General features: G+C 25.1%; 2 protein-coding genes across 2 annotated transcripts; one reads left to right on the top strand and one right to left on the bottom strand.

Moving 5' to 3' along the window:
* Positions 1 to 768: 768 nt before the first annotated feature.
* Positions 769 to 19,284, bottom strand: LOC112598709 (tripeptidyl-peptidase 2). Its single transcript, XM_025345270.1, has 21 exons — positions 19,120 to 19,284; positions 18,932 to 19,060; positions 18,696 to 18,875; positions 18,481 to 18,638; positions 17,389 to 17,558; positions 17,072 to 17,315; positions 16,882 to 17,012; positions 16,257 to 16,490; positions 16,071 to 16,201; positions 15,618 to 15,810; positions 9,296 to 9,452; positions 8,566 to 8,747; positions 8,316 to 8,467; positions 3,887 to 4,104; positions 2,538 to 2,772; positions 2,203 to 2,450; positions 2,065 to 2,146; positions 1,666 to 1,807; positions 1,287 to 1,557; positions 1,055 to 1,235; positions 769 to 993 (listed from the first exon to the last, which is right to left on the bottom strand). Exons 1-21 carry the CDS (start codon positions 19,282 to 19,284, stop codon positions 769 to 771), a joined length of 3,828 nt encoding a protein of 1,275 aa, XP_025201055.1.
* LOC112598710 (probable RNA-binding protein 46) lies at positions 12,067 to 15,489 on the top strand. The gene is made up of 7 exons (XM_025345271.1): positions 12,067 to 12,422; positions 13,650 to 13,744; positions 13,897 to 14,091; positions 14,155 to 14,385; positions 14,444 to 14,899; positions 14,966 to 15,143; positions 15,370 to 15,489. Exons 2-7 carry the CDS (start codon positions 13,685 to 13,687, stop codon positions 15,465 to 15,467), a joined length of 1,218 nt encoding a protein of 405 aa, XP_025201056.1. The 5' UTR covers positions 12,067 to 12,422; positions 13,650 to 13,684; the 3' UTR covers positions 15,468 to 15,489.
* Positions 19,285 to 20,642: the final 1,358 nt, after the last annotated feature.

A 20,642-nucleotide genomic window follows, 5' to 3' on the forward strand; every position in this document is an offset into this window, starting at 1 on the left:
TTTTACTTATACCTCATCAATTATAAATTAAAATGATGAAAATATATGATAATTTATTTTAGAATAATTATTATTATTAAGCCAACTCAGAACCTTGAATTTTTAAAAGAAAAAAAGTCTGCCATAGTTATCTTTCATAAATCCTCACAATTTAATATTTATTAGTTTATATTATCTACTACAAAATCTTAGATTGTTTTAGAAAATATCAACACAATATTTATTTTCTCTTAGATCCATGATAAAAGTATTTTTGTTAAATTGTTTTTTACGATTTTTGAGTAATTGCAGGGTAAAATTGCCTATTAATAAATTATAGAGGTTAATATTTCATTATATTTTGACTTTATATATATTGTAAATTTAAACATATATTAAGCTGTTTTGAGACTATATTTAAACAAACTAATTTCATACCTTCAAAAATATTATTTTCTATTATTTTTATATATTGTGATTTTAGATTACTCAAAAACATGATAAAAAAAAAAATTTATGTGAGTATGTTTGGTCCATGTTGTGTGTGGATAAGAATGAGAAATAAACAATGTGCTAACATTTTCTATAAGTAACCAATATTACTTACAAAAAAAAAAAAAATAAACAATAATTAAGAATGATTGAATTTTATTAAAAATGAAAAATTTAATTAGATTATTTTTATGTTTAATAACACAATATTGTGAATAATATATTTAGTAAACTTGGTATATTCAAACGGTATACTCTAGAATGTAACCGTTATCTATTAAAACGCATTAACTTATACTAAAATGGACGGAAAGTTTTTGGATAATGTACAATTAACGCATTTGAAATAGCTGAAGCTAAATGTTTAGATTCATCAGCAGCAAACTTAACTTTCACAGTCCACAATAAACAACTTTCAATTTCTTTAATATGTTTATCCTCCAACATTCTCAAAAGAATTTTCATCATACGTCCATGATTTTGATGAACTGCTCCATGCCAAATATTAAAGTAATTCAAACTCTGAAATAAAATTAAAACATTAATATCAAATGAAAAATTATAATTTTAAAATTTAACAAACCTTAGAATCGGAATCTGGAGAAATAAAACAAGTAACTTGTAACCAAATATCATCAATATCCCGTAGTTCATTTTTATCATTTATTTTGCTTTTCACATTGTTATAATAATACAATTGGCACATTGCTGCACCTTTGCGACTTAGTGCTTCAATTAGATTATTTCTTAAACGGTCATTAGATCTGAAATATGTTAACAATTAAAATTTGATTTTAAAAACACAAATATATTACATTTTAAGTTTAGAAGCTTCAGGTCTTAGATCGGACTTAATTCCATAAAATGCAAGAAGATCATCTTGATCAATAATAGAAAGAACACGATCGGCGGCAGCGATTATAAGTTTTACTTTTTCTACATCAAAGTCATCAATTGAAAAATTAGGGAATTTTTTTTTATCTTCTGGTTCAATACATTGTATCCATGATATATGAACAGAAGAGTTTTTATCTCCAATTTCTTCACATAAACTGTTATACAAACTTCCAGAATCTTCACCAAAATCTAACAGATTATAAAATATAAATTAATTAATGTGCTGTCTTCATTTTTTAAATGTATACATATTATATATCACAGTAAACAAGTTTATTTATTCATATCAAAATATACCTAATTTTGTTAACCAATTGAATTTGGTTTCATATATTATTTCATTGAATTCCTCCAGTTTTGTCTTATTTTCTTCAATTGGTTTTAGTCCGTTCTTTGTTTTAAATGTATCCGTAATGAAGTACTTAAAATCATATGTATCCTAAACATTTAATACATGGATTTTTACTTAATTATTTTAATTATATCATATTAATAATGTAAACCATACATTGCTGATTAAAGTTTAATTTTAAATTTTAAAAATATATACATTATTTACATAAACATCTTAATCTTAATCAAAATAAATTATTCAACTTATGAATTTGAATAACTGATTAGTTAGGAGGAAATTTAACCTTTTAAATATAACATTTTATAAATCTTAAATATCAAATCAATTTAATAGATACTTACAACTTTCTTTCCATTTTCGTCCTTAACATAATGTATATTTCCAGACAAACAATGTCCAGCTATTAACTTTAATGAAATAATTCTGAAAAAAAAAAGTATGTAAATCTAACTAAAGTTTGATAATTATTGTATACATACTTATCATTAGGAAGTGATCCTATATGCAAGGGGAACAAATTACAATTGGGAGTCATAACATGAGTTAAACATTTTTTTCCGAAAATTGTGGCTTGATGATGACTACTGAAAACATCTAAACTAATTGGGTTTTGTAATTTTTGAACTACTTGTATAGGCAGGTCAATAATTTTTTCTAATAGGTCGCGTCGTTCATGTCGTACATGCATTTTTATAGTATAATCTCCTTTGTCTAGTTTATACACATGCTATAAAAATCACAAATAAGATTTTAAAATGATTAGACATAGATAAATAATTATGTTCATTTAAAAATGTATAGTAAAATATCTTACTCTACTAGAATAAGCATCACCGGCAGCAATGTACTGCTTATTGGAATCAAACAACATCCATAACTGTGATTCGTACTCAGATTCATACAAAAGTTCACCAAATAATCCACAAGTTGCATATGCTTCAGTAGATTTTGGTAAAGAGAAGGTATAAGATAAAATTAATTGATAGATTGGTCTTTGTGGTGGAATAACATCACGGTAAGTTAAAGCAGTGATTTTTCCTTCATTAGGTCTAAAAATTTGTATATTAATTGATTAGTAATTCAATATTAAATGTAAAACAAAAATAGTAGCTCTATACAAAATTTCTACTTTCTATAATTTTTTTGGGATTAAATAATACATAGGTACATAGCTAAATGAATAGAAAATTTTTTATGAAGAACTTCAAAAGGTATAAATAATTTTAAAATTTTCTTTTTAAAATTGTAGGTACTTGCATGTTGTGTTTTAAATAATAATAAGTAAAAAATTACACAGTTACAACCAACAAAATTATTATTTTAAAGTTACACAGGGGTAAAATTTGTAATTAATTTCAATACTATATAATATTTAATTTTGATTTTAAGGTTTTATGGCCAATAACGGAAAACTATGTCAGGAATATTATATTAATTATTATTATAATGATCCTCATAGGTCAAACTTTCAATTTTTGATAATTTTAATAGTTTAACAGCACAGCATACTAGATATTAGTTATATATAATTATTATATATTTATTAATATTTTAGATATTTTAATTTGATAATTGACTTAAAAGTTATGCATGTAATTTTTAAATAGAATACCATTTGATGTTTATCACCTTGTCGTTTTTTCTTGATTGATTAATATTACCAGATGCTGCTTCAATTATCAAATTTTGATTTTTAAATAGAATCCTAAATTTTAAACATGTTTTAAAAAATGTACATATTTATTTAGATAATTAATGATAAATAATAATTAACAAAATTCAACATTTAAAAAAAAATATTCTACTTTACAGCATAAAATTAAAAATACAAGTTAATTTTCATTTGAAAATCAAAATTGAATTTGGGTTCAATAAAAAACTAAAGTAAATAAAGGTGTTGTTGTGAAACTACATACTACATGATATGAATCTTAAATTTTGAAAAAAAAATTATATTTTATAAAATGACGAGAAAAATATGTTAAAAAGAACCATCTTAGTAATTTTGGGTACAGTAAATAATTTAACATTTATATCTGTTAGTTAAAATTTTAAAAACCTAATAATTATTATCAGTTATCACATAGGACATGCAAGTACCACAGAATAAATATTCTATACAAGTATTAAGTAAAAAGTAAAACAATAAATTGATCAGCATACTTAAGAACGGTAATAAGATGTTTCAATGAAACAGCAGGTAGAATTTCTTCATTTTTAATACCAGGCTTTAATGTCACCGAATGTAAACCCATTCCATGATACATCGCTATGTTTTGCGTTTGAGGTATAATGCCATGAAATTGTAATTTGTATGATAGTTTTATATTTGAGCAACTCGACCAATATTTTGCCAATACAAACTCTAATACCACATTTTCCTATAAAAATAAAAATTTTAAATATAAATACATAGGTAAGTATATACATTAATACAGTATTTTCAATAATCATAGATAAATAGATATCTATTTTTAAATACAAAATTACTAATTTAGTAATTTTATCTAAATTTATAAGGGTTTAAAGTTAAAGCACTAAAGTATTAGTACAAATATTTTTACTAATAAAACCGTAATATGTGGATGAACATCAGTAGTATTTAAGAGATCTAAACTAAATAAAGCTATACATATAAGCATTATACTAAAGATAAAAATATGATGAAAAAAATATCCATGATTTATACATAAAAATATAAAATTTAAAATTCATACAAAATCACTTTGCACAAAAAGTTTAGGAGACACATATTCACATAATTCCTATTAAGATTTAAAATATAATTTATGACTAGGGCTTTGAACTTAATGCACTTAAAAAGTACTAAAAATACATGCACTTATACGCTTATAATAGCACAAATACCTATGCTAAAAATATTTACTTTTTTTTTTATTCACAATTTTTATAAATACAAATTAATTAAAAATATTTTCATTTTTTATTTACACTAAATATTTATTAATAAAAACAGAAAATTGTATGTCACTAGGGATTTGAAAAAAACGATACAATAATACCAAATGAAAACCTTCAAAACAAATATACATTATTAAAATTTTTTTTTATTGTCAAATTTTTAAATTGTATTAAAAACATATCATTAATCATTAAATATGCTTTTAAAAATGATAAATTTAAAAAATATTCTCTTAAAACTAAAAAATCACTAAATATGCGAAATTACTATGAACTTTTAATATTTTTTTCGTAGTATTGTGAAATTAATTTCAAGCTTATTTAGCAGTAAATCTAATAGCCTAGCAAAATTTTTTCCAGATTGCGGGACGAGATTTTTCGGGGGCATATACTAACTGTGAACGAAGTTTTTATATCGTATCTGTGTATGCAAACATTCGGGCTACAGTTCAGATTAAACCTTTTTTCGGAGTTATCTCTATGGGACGTAATTAATCTATAGTCCTTCGATAAATACGTAAAAAATTAAAAAAATAATATTCATGAGAATTAGTAAAATAAACATAATATTAAACAGTAAGTAAAACCAAATCATAGCTTTATAATAAAAAATATGGGCTACAAGTAAATACCGTTTTGCTGAACATTTGGTATCGAATGGATCACTATAATGAATGTGATCAATTTTAATTCAATGGTATATCAATATCATTATATTGTATATACGAAAAAATTATACTAAGTGGAGACAGTCAGTATAGTTTTTCGTAGACAGTCACATAACTAAGCATACTTTATATTTTATAATATGTTTTTTAATATAACTATTTAAGTAATTTATTTAACTTTTAGTATTAGAGTAAGTTAATAACATTTTTTTCTGAAAATATTTCAATTATGACATTAATAGAATTTAATTAATAATAATTATAATAATATGTATTTAAACCATATTATATCAACTGATATAACTTAAAATCTAATAACAGCATTCTGTAAATACCATAAAACAGTAAAAATAGATTTATATAATACATAATATAATCAAATAAAAAGCGTAGGTAAATGGATACCACTCTATACCTATACATTAGAAATCGAGTGGGTCACGTGTTTTAAATTTTAATTCATAATATTATTATCATTGTATATTTGTATACAAAAAACGATTCTAACCAGAGACGATCTATCACCTAAATGATAATATGTTTTTGATTTAGCTATTAATGTCACTTAATTTAATTTTAATATTGCGATAGGAAAATATTTAATTTTTTTCTGAAAATATTTACGGTTTATACTATACTATACCATCTTAATATATAGCTCTAAATTTAATAATATCTTTCTGTAAATTCCGAAAACAATGGTTATCAAGTATATACCAATATTTTTAAATAAATCAAAAACGTAATTGTGTGTAGTAAAATTCATAAAAATAATAATAAACGTTAAAGTTTTAAGTTTCCAAGCATGTTTTTAAATTATAAAAAAATAATTAATATCGTAATTTATCACTTTTATAAGCAACTTCATTTAAATTTGAATTAAAATGTCTATAAAAAATAGTGGTCTTAATGAATTTTTTAGATTTTATGGTTTCAATATGAATTACTTATGAAGAATCTTGAATTAAATTTTCAAAACTTAGGTACAAAAATAGAATTTCTTTATACATTTCTAACTACAAAATAATATATATTTTTGATAATTTAAAGAATTTTATCAACATGCTAACTTTAAATTTTTTTTATTTATTATATATTGTACAGGCTGAGTTTTTTATGAAAAAATACCGTAATTACAAACTTCGAATAATTTTTAATTGAGAAATTAATAACTTATGAGGAGCTTCATATTAAATATTCAAAAATTTATACCCAGCAAATAATTTTTAATTGACATTCATAGAAAAAAAAACTAAAAAAAATTGAAAATTTCTTATGACTGAAAATAGCATAAAATAAACATTTTTAAAAACTTGTCATAAATAGAAAATTATAATAAATAAATATTTGGTGAACATTTTAAGTAATCATTACAATAATTTATTTCAATTAACACAAAAAAAAAAAACCGATTTTGTTAAAAACTGGATTTGAATAAAAATTTCCGTTTTTCTATATTAAATCCAATTTATTACCAGAAACCACCTCCATTTTTTAAAATTGAAGCATTTTATCAATTAATTATCATGTCGATACAAAAAACATTCATCATTGTAAAATCAATATATTCATCAGTGCACTCAGAATCTAAAAGATAAGGAAAAAAAACAAACACAAATGTATTTTCTAATATTTTTGTAAGAGGTAAGACTGTGGCTATATTTATATTAAGTTATAATCAATATTTCCTGTGAATGCAAGATATTATAATAACGTCATTTCCCAATCTATTATTAGAGTTCCAACTGGGGTAAAAATATTATTACCTAATTTTTGACATTATTGCAAAATAAATTTATTATCATAGTTAATAAATATATAAGTAATAATACTAATAACTATACGAATAAAATATATCAATATTATAACATTACTTATAGTAATTTCTTCAAAATAAAATAAAATAAAATTGGATCAAAAATTAGATTATAAAAACGTATGTATATTGTGTATTATGTAATCATATTTATATAAAGTATTGACATGGATTGAATATACTTAATCTATGGTATTAATGTATAACACATATTGTTTTTTATTTTTTCAAAATTTCTAATCGATGAATATTTTTCAATCATCCTCATAAATTGTTATTGATATTCATGGTTTTTGAATTTTGATAATAATCAGTTGTTAGAGAATGACGATATTTCGTAGAAAAGTTACAATAGTTTCTTTACAATACATTTTATCAAAAATTATTATGAAATGGTCAGCAGCCACTATCAGATCTGGTATACGAATCACTTACAATTTTGAGAATGATTAAATTTAATAATAAATTAATTAATTTTCCTGTTAGAGGTATACTTTAGAGGAAACTGGAAATTGATAATTCTGTTTAACTAAAGAAAATAATCTGTTCTTTGAATATTTTGAAAAAATCGTTCTTGAATAAATAGCTCTCAAGTCTCAACGACATTCGAAGAATTTACCACAAAATTAATTTTAGTATTTTCTATAACACATAATTTTCAATTTACCTGAAATTTCTATTGATACGAAGTAACTATAAAATATATCAAAACAATAATTTCTTATTTCTTTGAAAGATATATTTAAAAATTTTAGTTTATTACGTAATATTGTGATAACTAGTTCAAATTTTGATTAAATTAAAATACAGTATTTAAAATATTTCACACATAAATGCAGTTTTTTTTAAAAAAATAACATTTTTTTCTTATATTCTTTTATAATGTGGTCAATTAATAAACATATATATTATAACACTATTAATTTACCATATAGGCTATACAAATTACAAAACACCAAATAATAAATCCAGGTCATTATTATGCTTTAATGATACTGTTATACCTAAATAGGTATTTATGTTCAAATCACATTATAATATTTTAATTACGTTTCAATATACACAAGTGAATAATATTTATTTACACCCCTTAGTTATACTATCCATACAATATTAAAGACTTTAAATTATATCATGTAAATATATATATATTTAATGTCATATTGACATTATAGTTAAAACATACCTCAACGGCAAAATGTGCTTGGAATTCGTTTGATTTCATGATAAACATCTTGCAATACTCCATGTATTTGCATGATTTTTGAGGCAACAATTGAACGCTATGCAGACAGAAATTAGCGTTAACATCGGTGTCAAGATGTTTTATGTGAAGAGCTGGAAATATTAAAATAAGTTTTTAATTCGAATAAGAAAATTTTATAAATGCTTGTGATATTAATATATTATTATAATAAAATTATAATTTTACTCACTGGCCCATGAAACATTTTTAGGCACTAACACAAAATTTCTTTTTATTAGAGAATTTGCATTGAAATCAACGTTGTCATGAGACAATAAACCGGAATGATCGGTTACCAATGGCCGAACAATAGTCACTTCAAATGTAAACACCGGGCCTTTTGCCGTATTTTTTGTGTCATAAGCCCGTATGCTGTTAAAAACAAAATACTAAATATTACTTAAGCATAATATTACTTAGTCTTAACATAATGCATAAAGTATGATGGTCAATTAAAAATATTTGTCAGCTATTTTACAAATATGTTAATGGCCCATGGACCATGGTTTTTGATTTAAACAACAAAAATTATTTCCCGACTAGTGACTTATTATTTATTAAGTAGTATTAAAGGTATTTAATTTATTTCTCAATATTGTGGACTGTATTATTGGGTATTTATAAAATTAGAAATTTGTCGATACACCATAACGTAAAAATATAAATACCCATAACAGTTAACATTACTAATAAAAACTATAGAATAAACCTAATAAGAAAAACCAGTTACTACAGAAAATTATGGACGAATAATGAACATGGTTAATAATATTGACTATAAATAATTTTTGTAGTATTGTATTACAACTTTTTTTTCTCATGAGGAGTCATTAAAAACTAGACAGGGACAGTAAATGCTTCGTTTGACCGTATCCGATGATTATGTAATAAATTTGTCGTGATGATATATTGCAACTTACGTAGTTGTATGCACTCCTGGATGCAATCCACTCGGATCGACTTTTATGTTAAAGCTTCGTAACATATACATTAATTCCAAATATTTGGGTACACTCACCCACGAGACGTCGCTCGTTAAGCACAAGCTCATTTGGAAATTTATTTTCTTTTGAGGGTCTGTAACGATAACAATTTATTAAACGATATGATTTACGATAAATAACAACAATTTTGATTTCTTTTATAAAAAATAATTCAGTTTATAACTAATTTTACATATTCCATCGAAAAAATATGAACTAAAATAATAACTTAGTTATAAAGAATATAAAGCATATATACCTAATACATAAAATACATTATGCAAGATGCGAAAATAAAATTAAAAATGTTAAAATACTTAAAAAGTATTATTAACTACTTTATTAGAAATATAAGACGTTAATAATCAACTAATAAATAATAATGTTCAAAACTAAAATATATGAATGTAAAATGTTATACCGAATATCAATTTATTCGACTATACACAAAATTTATGTCTTAAATACCTTGACTCGTAATATTATCATAATGTAACACACATTACACATACGTGATCAGGTATATACATATTTTTCAACTAAAAATAATTATAATTTAAAACTGACTTTAAAATATTTATTAATACTTATTTACAATAGCGGAATGAATAGTGACAGTTAAGTACCTAAGAATACCACCCAACAAATTAATCGGTCAAGATTAGAACCTTGGCCAACAAGTTTTTAACCATTCGTAAGAATTTTTAAAAATAGTAATTTAATTAGTAAATTTTAGTGATTTTGAACTGGTGTAAAATATAAAGTATATAATATCTTCTTTTTAGCAGTTATTTTGTGATTGAATTAACAAACATATTTTACAGACATTTTGATGTACAAATGAGACGTCTGCACGCGAGTATTCTGCTTTTAACTTCTATGATTTTGACACTAGGACTACTGTATATTTTATTTTATTGTCCTGATCTGCAGGGTAAATGTCTAATTTTATTAAAGTCACTTAAAACTCCCAATACTTCTTTTAATCTCTACTCCACACTCAATAAAAAATCCATAGTTACTATTAAAATTAAAATTTCTGTTACATTGAATGCTGGCTTTATTTTAATATTATATGCTGTAATTAATATTCTCTGATTTCGCCTTTTGTAATAATTAAGCTATCATGTTATTAATAAAAAAAAAAGTGTTTACTGAATTTTAAGGAATAGTCTGAATGAGAAATGTTTTTTTCCGAAAACAATTATTTTAATGAGTATTTTTACCGAGGAAAACCCGATAAAGAAAATTTCCAGTGTTTCTCCCTTTCTTGTACCACAGATGTCGTTGTTAAATTACCAAGTATCCATTAAAAGCGAAATATTAGTGCTTTAGGAATCGCGATAGTATTAAATTCATAATTTTTGGAATAAAATTATTTTCGTTTAAATTCATCAATAATTTTCATTATGTAAGACTATGCCGCTGACCCGTATGTATTGTTATCATCTAGAGTTAATACGATTCAATAATAAAAATAATTCAGTTAAAGTGTTAGAATTTTTGTAAGTAGATTTTCAATTTTAAAGTGAGTTAAAAGCATTTTATTATATATTATATGTGAATATTTTGTTTAAAAATTGAAATATTGTAAAAATCTAACATACAAAGTTTACTAACTATGAAGTGTAGTAGCCAGTAGGTAATTTGGTCTAATTATAGTAATATTAGCAATTACTAACCACTCAAAATAATTCAACCAAACTCAAATTTGCTATGATGTGCATTAATAACTCAAATAAGTAGATATCACACATGGCGTCTTCTTATAAATAAGTATTTTTCTCAAAAGGAAGTTTATTTTTTTTTTACTACGTGTCTTCGATAAGATTAGATACGAGTTAATAACACAGATTGTTCAGTGTTATTTTTATACCCAATATAAAAACCTGTTTTGTAGACAAATGCATATTATTTTTAGATATTATTCAAAACAATTCACGTCAAATCCGGTCTCAAATTAAATATTTTATGTTTAGGAATTGGGATATTAATAAATTTAATATACTATTGAATAGTTGACTGTAAATTATTTGTAGGTAAACAAAACAACACGTAAATATCAGTAGCTTAGAAATCTTTTCACTATTTTCCATAAAAATAATTACATTTGTAGAGACGATAGGCATCAAATTTAGACGGTTTAAGGATGCGTAATCATTGTCGATGAGGTGGGTAGAGGACACATATTTTATATATCAATGTACAGATACATAATAGTCTATCGAAATAGGCAACAAATGTGCAATCTAAAGAAAATATTTGCTTGTAGGATTTTAACCGTCTTTTGATAATTCTGTTATAGCAAATAAAAACCAATAAGTAATTTAAATGCGATGTTTCGATGCACGAATGCACTTTATGGAGAGGACGTAATCTGAAAATAAACTAAAGTATTAAACATATTTTACAACTAAAGCAAAGAAAAATTTTGTTTTTAAAGGAAACTAAAGATAAAAATAACAAATCAACTATTGCCAATGGTGAGATTCCTACCCACCTCGTAATAAAAATAAAATACCAATTATTTTTGATCCTTCGGTGTTGTATAGAAATTCAATGATATTATATGGTTTAAAAGGAACCGTTTACCGTATTATTGATACAAATATAATTAAATGAACTTCGATGTATTATTATTGTTGTCGCCAATTCGTGGAAAACCGACTATGACGACAATCGCCGATGACGAAAACAAAAACATAGTAGGATCGCGCGTGCCGACTGACGCGCGGAGTTTGGTTAATGTTCATAAGGAATCGTGAGTCGCTGCTGCCTACCACTGTTCATTGTTCACTTGAAAGCCGATGACGGTTCCAGCAAGATCGTCTTTGCACTGTCTTTTATTTTTACCTAGTCTTCTAAACGCGGATCCTATTATTATTTCCTCGTTTTGTTTTAACCGTACAATACTGCAATATTTATATACACGGAAAGAAGATAACCGATATTACTACTTTAACTGCTCTCGTCACTACTGAATCCATTTAATGGATATTATTAATTATTATAACCGTTTGATGATCGTCGTATTATTTTGTTGATATTTTTTCTGAACCATAAGGTAAGAGATTATTTTATTTTTTGTTTTTATTATTTCTATTATTGTGTTAGTTCATACGTTAAGTAGCACGCCTGCATGGGTAATTAGTAGTCTTAATTTTATTGTTCTATTTTTATTTCATTATTTTTCTCCGCAAAAACTGCAATTTTATTTTGTTCATTATGTGGTAAAATTTTTTTACCATCAATATTTATTGAATAATAGGATTAGTTACAATGAATAATATACGTTTCGATAAACTCGATCAATTTTGTCATGATTTTAATATATCTGAACTACGTAACCGATTCGATTTAAATTGCTGTATTTTTATTTTTTGAATATTTTTTATTAATTTGTTGATTCTTAAGTATTTATAAACATAATAAATTATTTGTGAGATACAACAAGTAGTTATTGTTGTAATTTATGATTTATGAAATTGTTTACACTTTTTGCCTTATAATTTTTAATTATGAATAATAATACACTTTTAGTTAATATACATGGATTATGTTATATTGTATCTTTGTATTCTCTGGTGTAGGTCAAAAAAAAATGATAAGAAATATAAATAAATCTTAGAATTTATATTTTGTAGCAAAATAATTATAGCCTCTATTACGTGTATACACTTAATAAACATTTCATCCTATAAATTTAACTGGTATGTTTTTACATTCATCATTTATTACAATTTATTTTTTATTTCCACATAATTATAAATTACTTAATTTTGGTAGGTATTTTTAAGTCGCTTCTCAACATGAATATCACCGAATTATCCTTTGACAAACTTTGATTTACACTTACTCAGTAACTTTGTTATTTTGTATAATTCTAAAATAATTATATTGCAAACATTTATTTATCGATTTGTGAATTATTGCTAGCATAATAATGTGTTACGATATATAATATAACGATTTATTATTTTTACTAATTGATTATTTAATCATTTATAATTTAATCTTTATACATAATGTAGTTGGTAACTCTGTTCATTTTTTCTTCAAATATTTTTGAAACTCTTAAGAGGATATTCAGAATATTGTTACTTTTTTTAAATTTTTAGATTAAAAGTTTTTACCATTATGTATCTTTAGTAACCAGTGTTATGATTAATGTATTTATAAGAAATAATATTTAATAGGATCTAGTTTTACGTATGATAGTCATCGCACTTAAAACTAGATACAATTTGTGGGACTTCCTAAGTATTTATTAATTGTTAAATTTTATGTTTAGAATTTCTTAACTATTTGAAAATTAAAAACTTGTGAATGAAAATGGAAATGTATTGTGCACCTCAAAACAATGTTTTATTCTGCGATTACTACACGGTTTGTATTTAAGTCTTGAATGAATAATTACTTTTGGATTATTAAGATTTTTACTAACATTTATAATTGTCATTTAGTAGACTTAAATTAGTGTAATATATTTTATTCATGATGAAAATACATAAATTTAACTAGAGTTATTCATTTTTCAGCCTACACCTCGTTATCCGCTATCGCCATATTCACAATCTTCGTATATATCTAGTACATCAAGTTATTCACAATCGTCTTTTTCACCAATCTCATCACCTTACACTCCACCATCTCAGACATCAGAATCATTTGCAAATGGAAATGACAATGACAACGTATTTAAATTTCCTTCAATAATTCAAGATAAATATATTGTAAGCATAGCTATTTCACTGTTTTTTCCTAGGAATATAATAAAAAGTGTTATTATTTTATAGCCTTCACGTGAAGATTTAATAAGTGCTGCTATTGCTAGAGCAAAAACTTTGATTGAAATAGAAGAAATTGGTCAACGTTTAATTTCAGTTGATAAAAGACATGTTGTTCAAAATAATGGTCAAAAAACACTATTGCCAACAATTAAACAAGAACCAAAACGTGGTAGTGAACTATACATTGCATTACCAAAAGCTTGTTTGGAAGGTTTTCTTTACGCTATTTTCTCACAGGTAAAATCTAAAATATTTTAATAAATTAAAAAAAACTATTATATTAAACTTTTATTAGTTTGGAACTGTTCATCAAATTCGATTAATGATGCATTTTTCTGGTTCAAATCGAGGATATGGTTATGTTATGATGAGTAGTCCTATGGAGGCAGAGACTGCCTTGGCTAAACTGAATGAACTCACTCTTCCTGGTATCAGAGGTCACTTATTAGTGAGCATGTCTACTGATAACAGAACATTATTTGCCAGGAACATACCTATGGATTTATCTGAAGAACAATTACAAATAGAATTTGAAAAACGTGTGGAAGGTGTTAAGAAAGTTCGAGTATTTAATAACACAGATGATCCTAGCAAAAATAGAGAATTTTGTTTTGTAATATTCAAAGATCATAGAAGTGCTGCTTTAGCTCGCCGCTCTATGGCAGAAAGTCCATTTTTTATAAATGGAGTTTCGATTAAGATTCAATGGGCAGAATCTGAACCAGTATTTCGTCACTCTGTTTTAATGAGAGTTAGTATGCACGTTTAAACTAATTTTTTTTTAATAACATTTAACAAAATTAATTAATTTTTTAAGATGAAACAATTGCATATTAGAAACATGAATTCCCAAACAACAGAAGAAGATATATGGAAAATCTTATGTCAACATGTTACTCCAAATAATATTGTGTTTATTAAGAAAAATAATACATGTGCTAGAATAAAATTCATTCGCCATGAATATGCAGATGTTGTACGGAAGAGTCTTGATGGTAATGCTATTTTTATTTATTAAACAAAATTAGTGGAGAGATGTTTATAAAACTCAATACTTTGATATAAATTAAAATAACAAAATCCTTGTTCTCTTATTTTTCATTAATATCCTTTGTACAATCTCAATGAAATATGTTTTTAAAGACAACCAAATTCAAATATTTCTTAGAATTAAGATGAAAAAATATATTTACTTTTAAAGACTATTTTGTTTGATTATAGGTAAAAGAGTTCACGGAATCAATTGGATAGTTATGTGGGATAAAATAGAAGGAACAAAATATGAATGTGAAGGATATTTTAAACATTTAAGTATATAATCTACGGTAATTATATATATACTTAAATATAATGTATATTTATCTTTTGTAAATCCATTAAAAATTATTAATCAATACTGCATTTCTAATAATTATTAAAATCTAATTTTCAAAATGTATACCTTTAAATTAAATGACAGAATAACTTACCGATATCTCCATTTTTTAAAAATACTGGTTCTACGCTTATATTACAGTCGATCTCCTTGTTTTCAATTGCATTTCTAATGTGTATTCCTTTTCCGTCTAACTTACCACCATGAACACCACAAGATAAAATAAACTTAACATATGATTCTTGTTCAGTGTAGTATTGAGTTAAATAATCAAATGCTTTTTCAACCTATAAAATTTAAATTACATTATAATATTTGTATTATTTTAATTTATATAGTGTATATAAAAACTAAGTTAAAACATTAAATAGAAGTGTCTGTTAATGTAAATTATATGTGGAATAAGTGTTAAATAGTTTGTAATTTTTTTTTTTTAAGTTATGAATATTGTATTATTATAAACTGTTTAAGGATATTTTTTTAAATGGAAATTCTTTTAAATTACAACCTAATAAAAACAATTATAATTATTTTTATGATTTTATACTTGTAATAAACCATGTCCTTGTGAAAAGTGATCAATTCTATCATTATACCATGCTGTGTTTTCCATTGCTCTTTTTATCATATAAGGACAGGTATCAATATTCTTTGCTTTAAGTCCGGATATTAATACAGCTGAAAGAAAACCATAACTTAAATATATGACATTTTAATTAATTGAATAACTAACCAGTTGCTCCAGCTACATGAGGTGCAGACATGCTTGTACCATTCATCAACTGTGTTCCTCTTAGCATATATCCAGGTACAGAAGCTATTGCACCGCCTGGTGCACATACACTTATTCCTCTACCTCCATCAATTGTTGGTCCTCTTGAGGACCATGTATAAGTATTCCCTGGTTGTGTTTGTGACATAGAGTATTCTGTTGTCATCATTTCTGGTGATACATAAGCTCCAACTCCTTTAATATAAACAAGTGTGTTTTATTATAAGAAAAACAATTTATTGATAGCTATTACTAAAATGAACTTAATGCTCTTAAAAGCCCAAAAATTACATATTTTAAAATTATGTGTTTTTAATTTGTTTTTCACTAAAAAATTAATATTTAAACATGATATTAACAGACAAAAACCAACATCAATCGATTGTAAATAGTATATTACTTATTAACTAAGTTAGTTTTTCATAACAATTTGGAGAACACAGATAGATAATTTGTATTATTATTTCTAGAAAATTCTTAGTGAATATTATATAGAATGTATAAAATACATACTATATACTTAAAATTTTTAAACTTCTAGTATTATAAAACTAATTTCTATGAAGTTTCTAGCCTTGGTTATTACCTATAATTGTTGTTTTTGAAATATCTGGAGGAGCACCTACGGTGCTTAAAGCTGGTCCATGATTACCAGCAGAAGCAACCCAAGTAACTGCATACTTGTCTACTACATCATTCATAATATCACCAATCCTCCTATAAATAATACATAATCATATTTTATTATCTTTCAACCAGAATAAAGTCAAGATTACCCAGCATGAGACCAGTTTGAGTGTTCTCCATAGCTCATATTTATAACGTCAATATTAAATTTCGTTCTAAGTTCCATAACTTTAATCATTGCCCTGACTATTGCAGTTCCTGTTTCCATTGTCTCTAAACGACTATCACCAATTGTTAAGGATATAATTTGAGCACCAGGGGCAACTCCATTTCTGTCTGGTTCATCAGGAAAACAACCAGCAGCAATAGCAGATACATGTGTCCCATGAGATGCTAATACACATTAAACAAAAATTTTATTTTATTTATATTGCCTTAATTTTCAAAAAATTAATTTTATACTTACACCCAAGAGATACAATTTCCAATACATCTCCATCATTATACACATTGAACGAGTAACTCATTCGATCAGAAGCAGTGATATAATCAAAATTATTTACTGGATCTTCACTAAATTCTCCCATAAGTTTACACGAAGCCAAGTCTCCTATTTCAGAAGTATCCAAACATGCCCTATACGCATAATTATGTTTAAAACAATTAACTTTTCAACATTTATTTTTAGTTTAATAAATAACAGATAAATTTTTAAAAAATAGCTAATTTTTCAATACATATCATTACATACTGAAGTACTATCAATGACTTACCATCTGTGCAAAAAATTATCTAAGTACAGGACCATGTCATATACATATTAAACTACTAGTTTTCAAAACGTTTAGTATAAAACAGTGTTTCTCAACCTGAGAGTCGCCAACTTATTATTTAGTTACTACATATGATTTAAAAGTTAAATTTAATTCAAAAATTAAAAAGATCAAATAATAAAATAAAGTAATGAAAAATAAAATCAATAAATATTACAATATTACATAATAATAGTATATATTATTACTTATTAAAATAGAAACACTTATTATTTAATATTTATTGAAGAGTGTATAAAGAAATGTTGAATATTATCAACCTATAATTAGGCCACTGCCGTAAATCAAGTATTGATTATTAATAATAATTTATGAGAGTATATGAAAAAAATTTAAATAAAAAATGAGGGGGTTGACACAGTAAAATGGATGAGAAACATTGATATAGAATAACTATTCTACTTATATAATATAAAGAAATATTCAACCATATTTTTGTATTCTCTTTTTTTTAACTCAAGTTGGCTGTCTATCGATACTAATAAATAGAATTACTGTTTTATTAATTAAAATAAATCTGAAGTTGTTTAAAAAAAGCAAACAACAAATTATATTATAATAATCACATTTTAAATTGGATAAATGTATTAAATATATATTATTTTAATGATAAATAAAATCTGGTAGTTAAGATATATTACATACAGAATATGCAATTTGATATGATACGGTAGTCTAGTTAATTTTTGTACAGCAGTATATAAATACAGTATAAAGATACTCACAGCCACTGTACCCCGTCATGGAAAACCACACAATCATAAACTGGTGTGATAAATTTATACTTTTTTTCTAAACTTTGTAAAGCTTCAACCGTGCTATCTAGATCATCCTTTCTTAATTTCAGGTCTCTTGTTAGTACGACTTTAGACGGATCATTTTCCTAGAGCAAATGCAATACAATTAGTAGAACCAGAGACACAGTATATTCATTAATTACATTGTTAAAATTTTGTTGTTCCATGATTGATTTTGATAATAATGGTTTATGCATTGGATCCCATTCCTTTTCTTTCTTTTCTTCTTCAATTCGCTTTTGGACATTTTTGGTATATAACTCAAATGCATTTTTTATACCTATATGATACTTTCCAGTAGGATTCTTCCAAGTACTTGGTATCTAAAAAATAGATGTAATAGACATAGGTAAAAATCTTAAAGATATTGAGTACTCACCACAAGAGTACGTCCACTTAGTCCCTTTATTTTATTTCCTTCAACTGTCACTACAGTTGAAGTATCAACATCACCGGCACCACTGCAGTCATATCTAGCAATGACTTTTGGTTTTCCTTCACTTGTTACCTAAAATATGTGCATCACAATATTTAATAAATTATCTATTACAACCCGAGAGTTCTCACTTTAAGACCAGGGGCTCCAGGATCAACACCGGAATCAAATATAGCTATTGTCACATTACGGCCATCATAAGATGGATTTTTGGTCAAAAAGTTTGTGACTCCCGTTTCTTTTTTTGGTACCAATGCCCATACTGGAAACTCTTCAGTTTGCAACGTTGTACTCATGTTACACAGAAATATTTTTCTTAAAAATATACCTAACTTTCTTTTAGTATTACAATTTAAGAAATATCCAATGTTAAAACAATAACTGTAACTATTTAACTAACACATTGGAAGAATAATTATATGAATTATGATAGACTTCAAATTCAGAATATTCATTCAAAATAATCAAAATGATTCTGCATAAAATATAGATGCATAATATTCACTATCGAACATTGGAACATGTTGATAAATGATAATTAAAATAAATTGTCCATAAGTCAAAGACCTCCACGTAAAAATCCTCTACTAATTGATAAAAAATAAATTTAAACACTCACATCTAGAGAGCAGGCTCCTACAATACAGAAATATATACAATGTTTTAGTCCAGTCATTCGGTGCACAAAACCTTACATTGATATTCCGCTAGATGTCGTAGATGTCGATAAAATTGCATTATTGTTAGTTTCACGAGGACCTACTCGGCTACTACAACTACCTATTAGCGCAAAAAGTCAAAACCTTTTGGCTTTTGTGATTCTGTGCTTTAGTGTGTTATAAAAATAATAATAATGAGAACTATGGTGAAAATAAAAAAATGGTGAATAATAGTTTATATAGCTTGTTAATCTAAAAACAACTATGGTCTAATACTGTATTTATGTAATATGAAATTAGAAATTTCACGTCTGGCAGGCGGTAACCAATACCTACTTACCTATGTCATCAAAACCAAAAGTGGAGTTTAGATTTAATATTAAACGAAGTAAAAAATTGAGATTTGAGCAATAATGTCCAACTATTATGTTTTATAAATTACATAGTATTTGATCTAAACAAAATAGCATATAGTAGAGTAGTAGAGTAAATAAACCAATAATATAAATTGTAAGTTGCATATTACGATATTAACATGATACATTTTATGGTCATACAATTATTAAATATTTTAAATATTATCCTTCGTTACGTAAAAGATCCAGCCAAACAAATTTAACACTCGAAAAAATATTATATTGTGGTGTGTTCTACAGCCTACACTTCTACCATTGATTATTGAATAGATTCAATTGTTCAACTATAATTTAGGTAGTGATCGTAATATTGTACACAGTTTCACGTTGACCAACGGGCAACGTTTATCTACTTCTCATCTCACCACAGAAACACTATATCTTACCATCTTTAATTGTTGATTAGAATAGATTAATAATATTGATATAAATAAAAATATAGTTTATAATAGGACGTACATAATAATATTATATCAATTTACAGACAACGGCCAAGGGTCGCATGATTCGACTGCTTGCCTGCCTATATAAAATATTTTATGTTAATATATTATCTAGAAATTGTACTGCTACACCCGT

Source organism: Melanaphis sacchari, unplaced genomic scaffold (genome assembly GCF_002803265.2).
Source record: "Melanaphis sacchari strain LSU unplaced genomic scaffold, SCAv2.0 Contig4_pilon_pilon, whole genome shotgun sequence".
NCBI classification, from domain to species: domain Eukaryota; kingdom Metazoa; phylum Arthropoda; class Insecta; order Hemiptera; family Aphididae; genus Melanaphis; species Melanaphis sacchari.

What these genes read in the sequence shown, in the direction of transcription:
- LOC112598710 (XM_025345271.1), top strand. Translation starts at nt 13,685, where the DNA reads ATGAAAATGGAAATGTATTGTGCACCTCAAAACAATGTTTTATTCTGC. An exon ending in GTCACTCTGTTTTAATGAGA is followed by an intron (nt 14,900 to 14,965) that starts GTTAGTATGCAC and finishes TAATTTTTTAAG; the next exon opens with ATGAAACAATTGCATATTAG. An exon ending in TGTACGGAAGAGTCTTGATG is followed by an intron (nt 15,144 to 15,369) that starts GTAATGCTATTT and finishes GTTTGATTATAG; the next exon opens with GTAAAAGAGTTCACGGAATC.
- LOC112598709 (XM_025345270.1), bottom strand. Translation starts at nt 19,284, where the DNA reads ATGAGTACAACGTTGCAAACTGAAGAGTTTCCAGTATGGGCATTGGTA. An exon ending in TTTAAAAAATGGAGATATCG is followed by an intron (nt 9,453 to 15,617) that starts GTAAGTTATTCT and finishes TTATCGTTACAG; the next exon opens with ACCCTCAAAAGAAAATAAAT. An exon ending in AAGCACATTTTGCCGTTGAG is followed by an intron (nt 4,105 to 8,315) that starts GTATGTTTTAAC and finishes TTATTTTTATAG; the next exon opens with GAAAATGTGGTATTAGAGTT.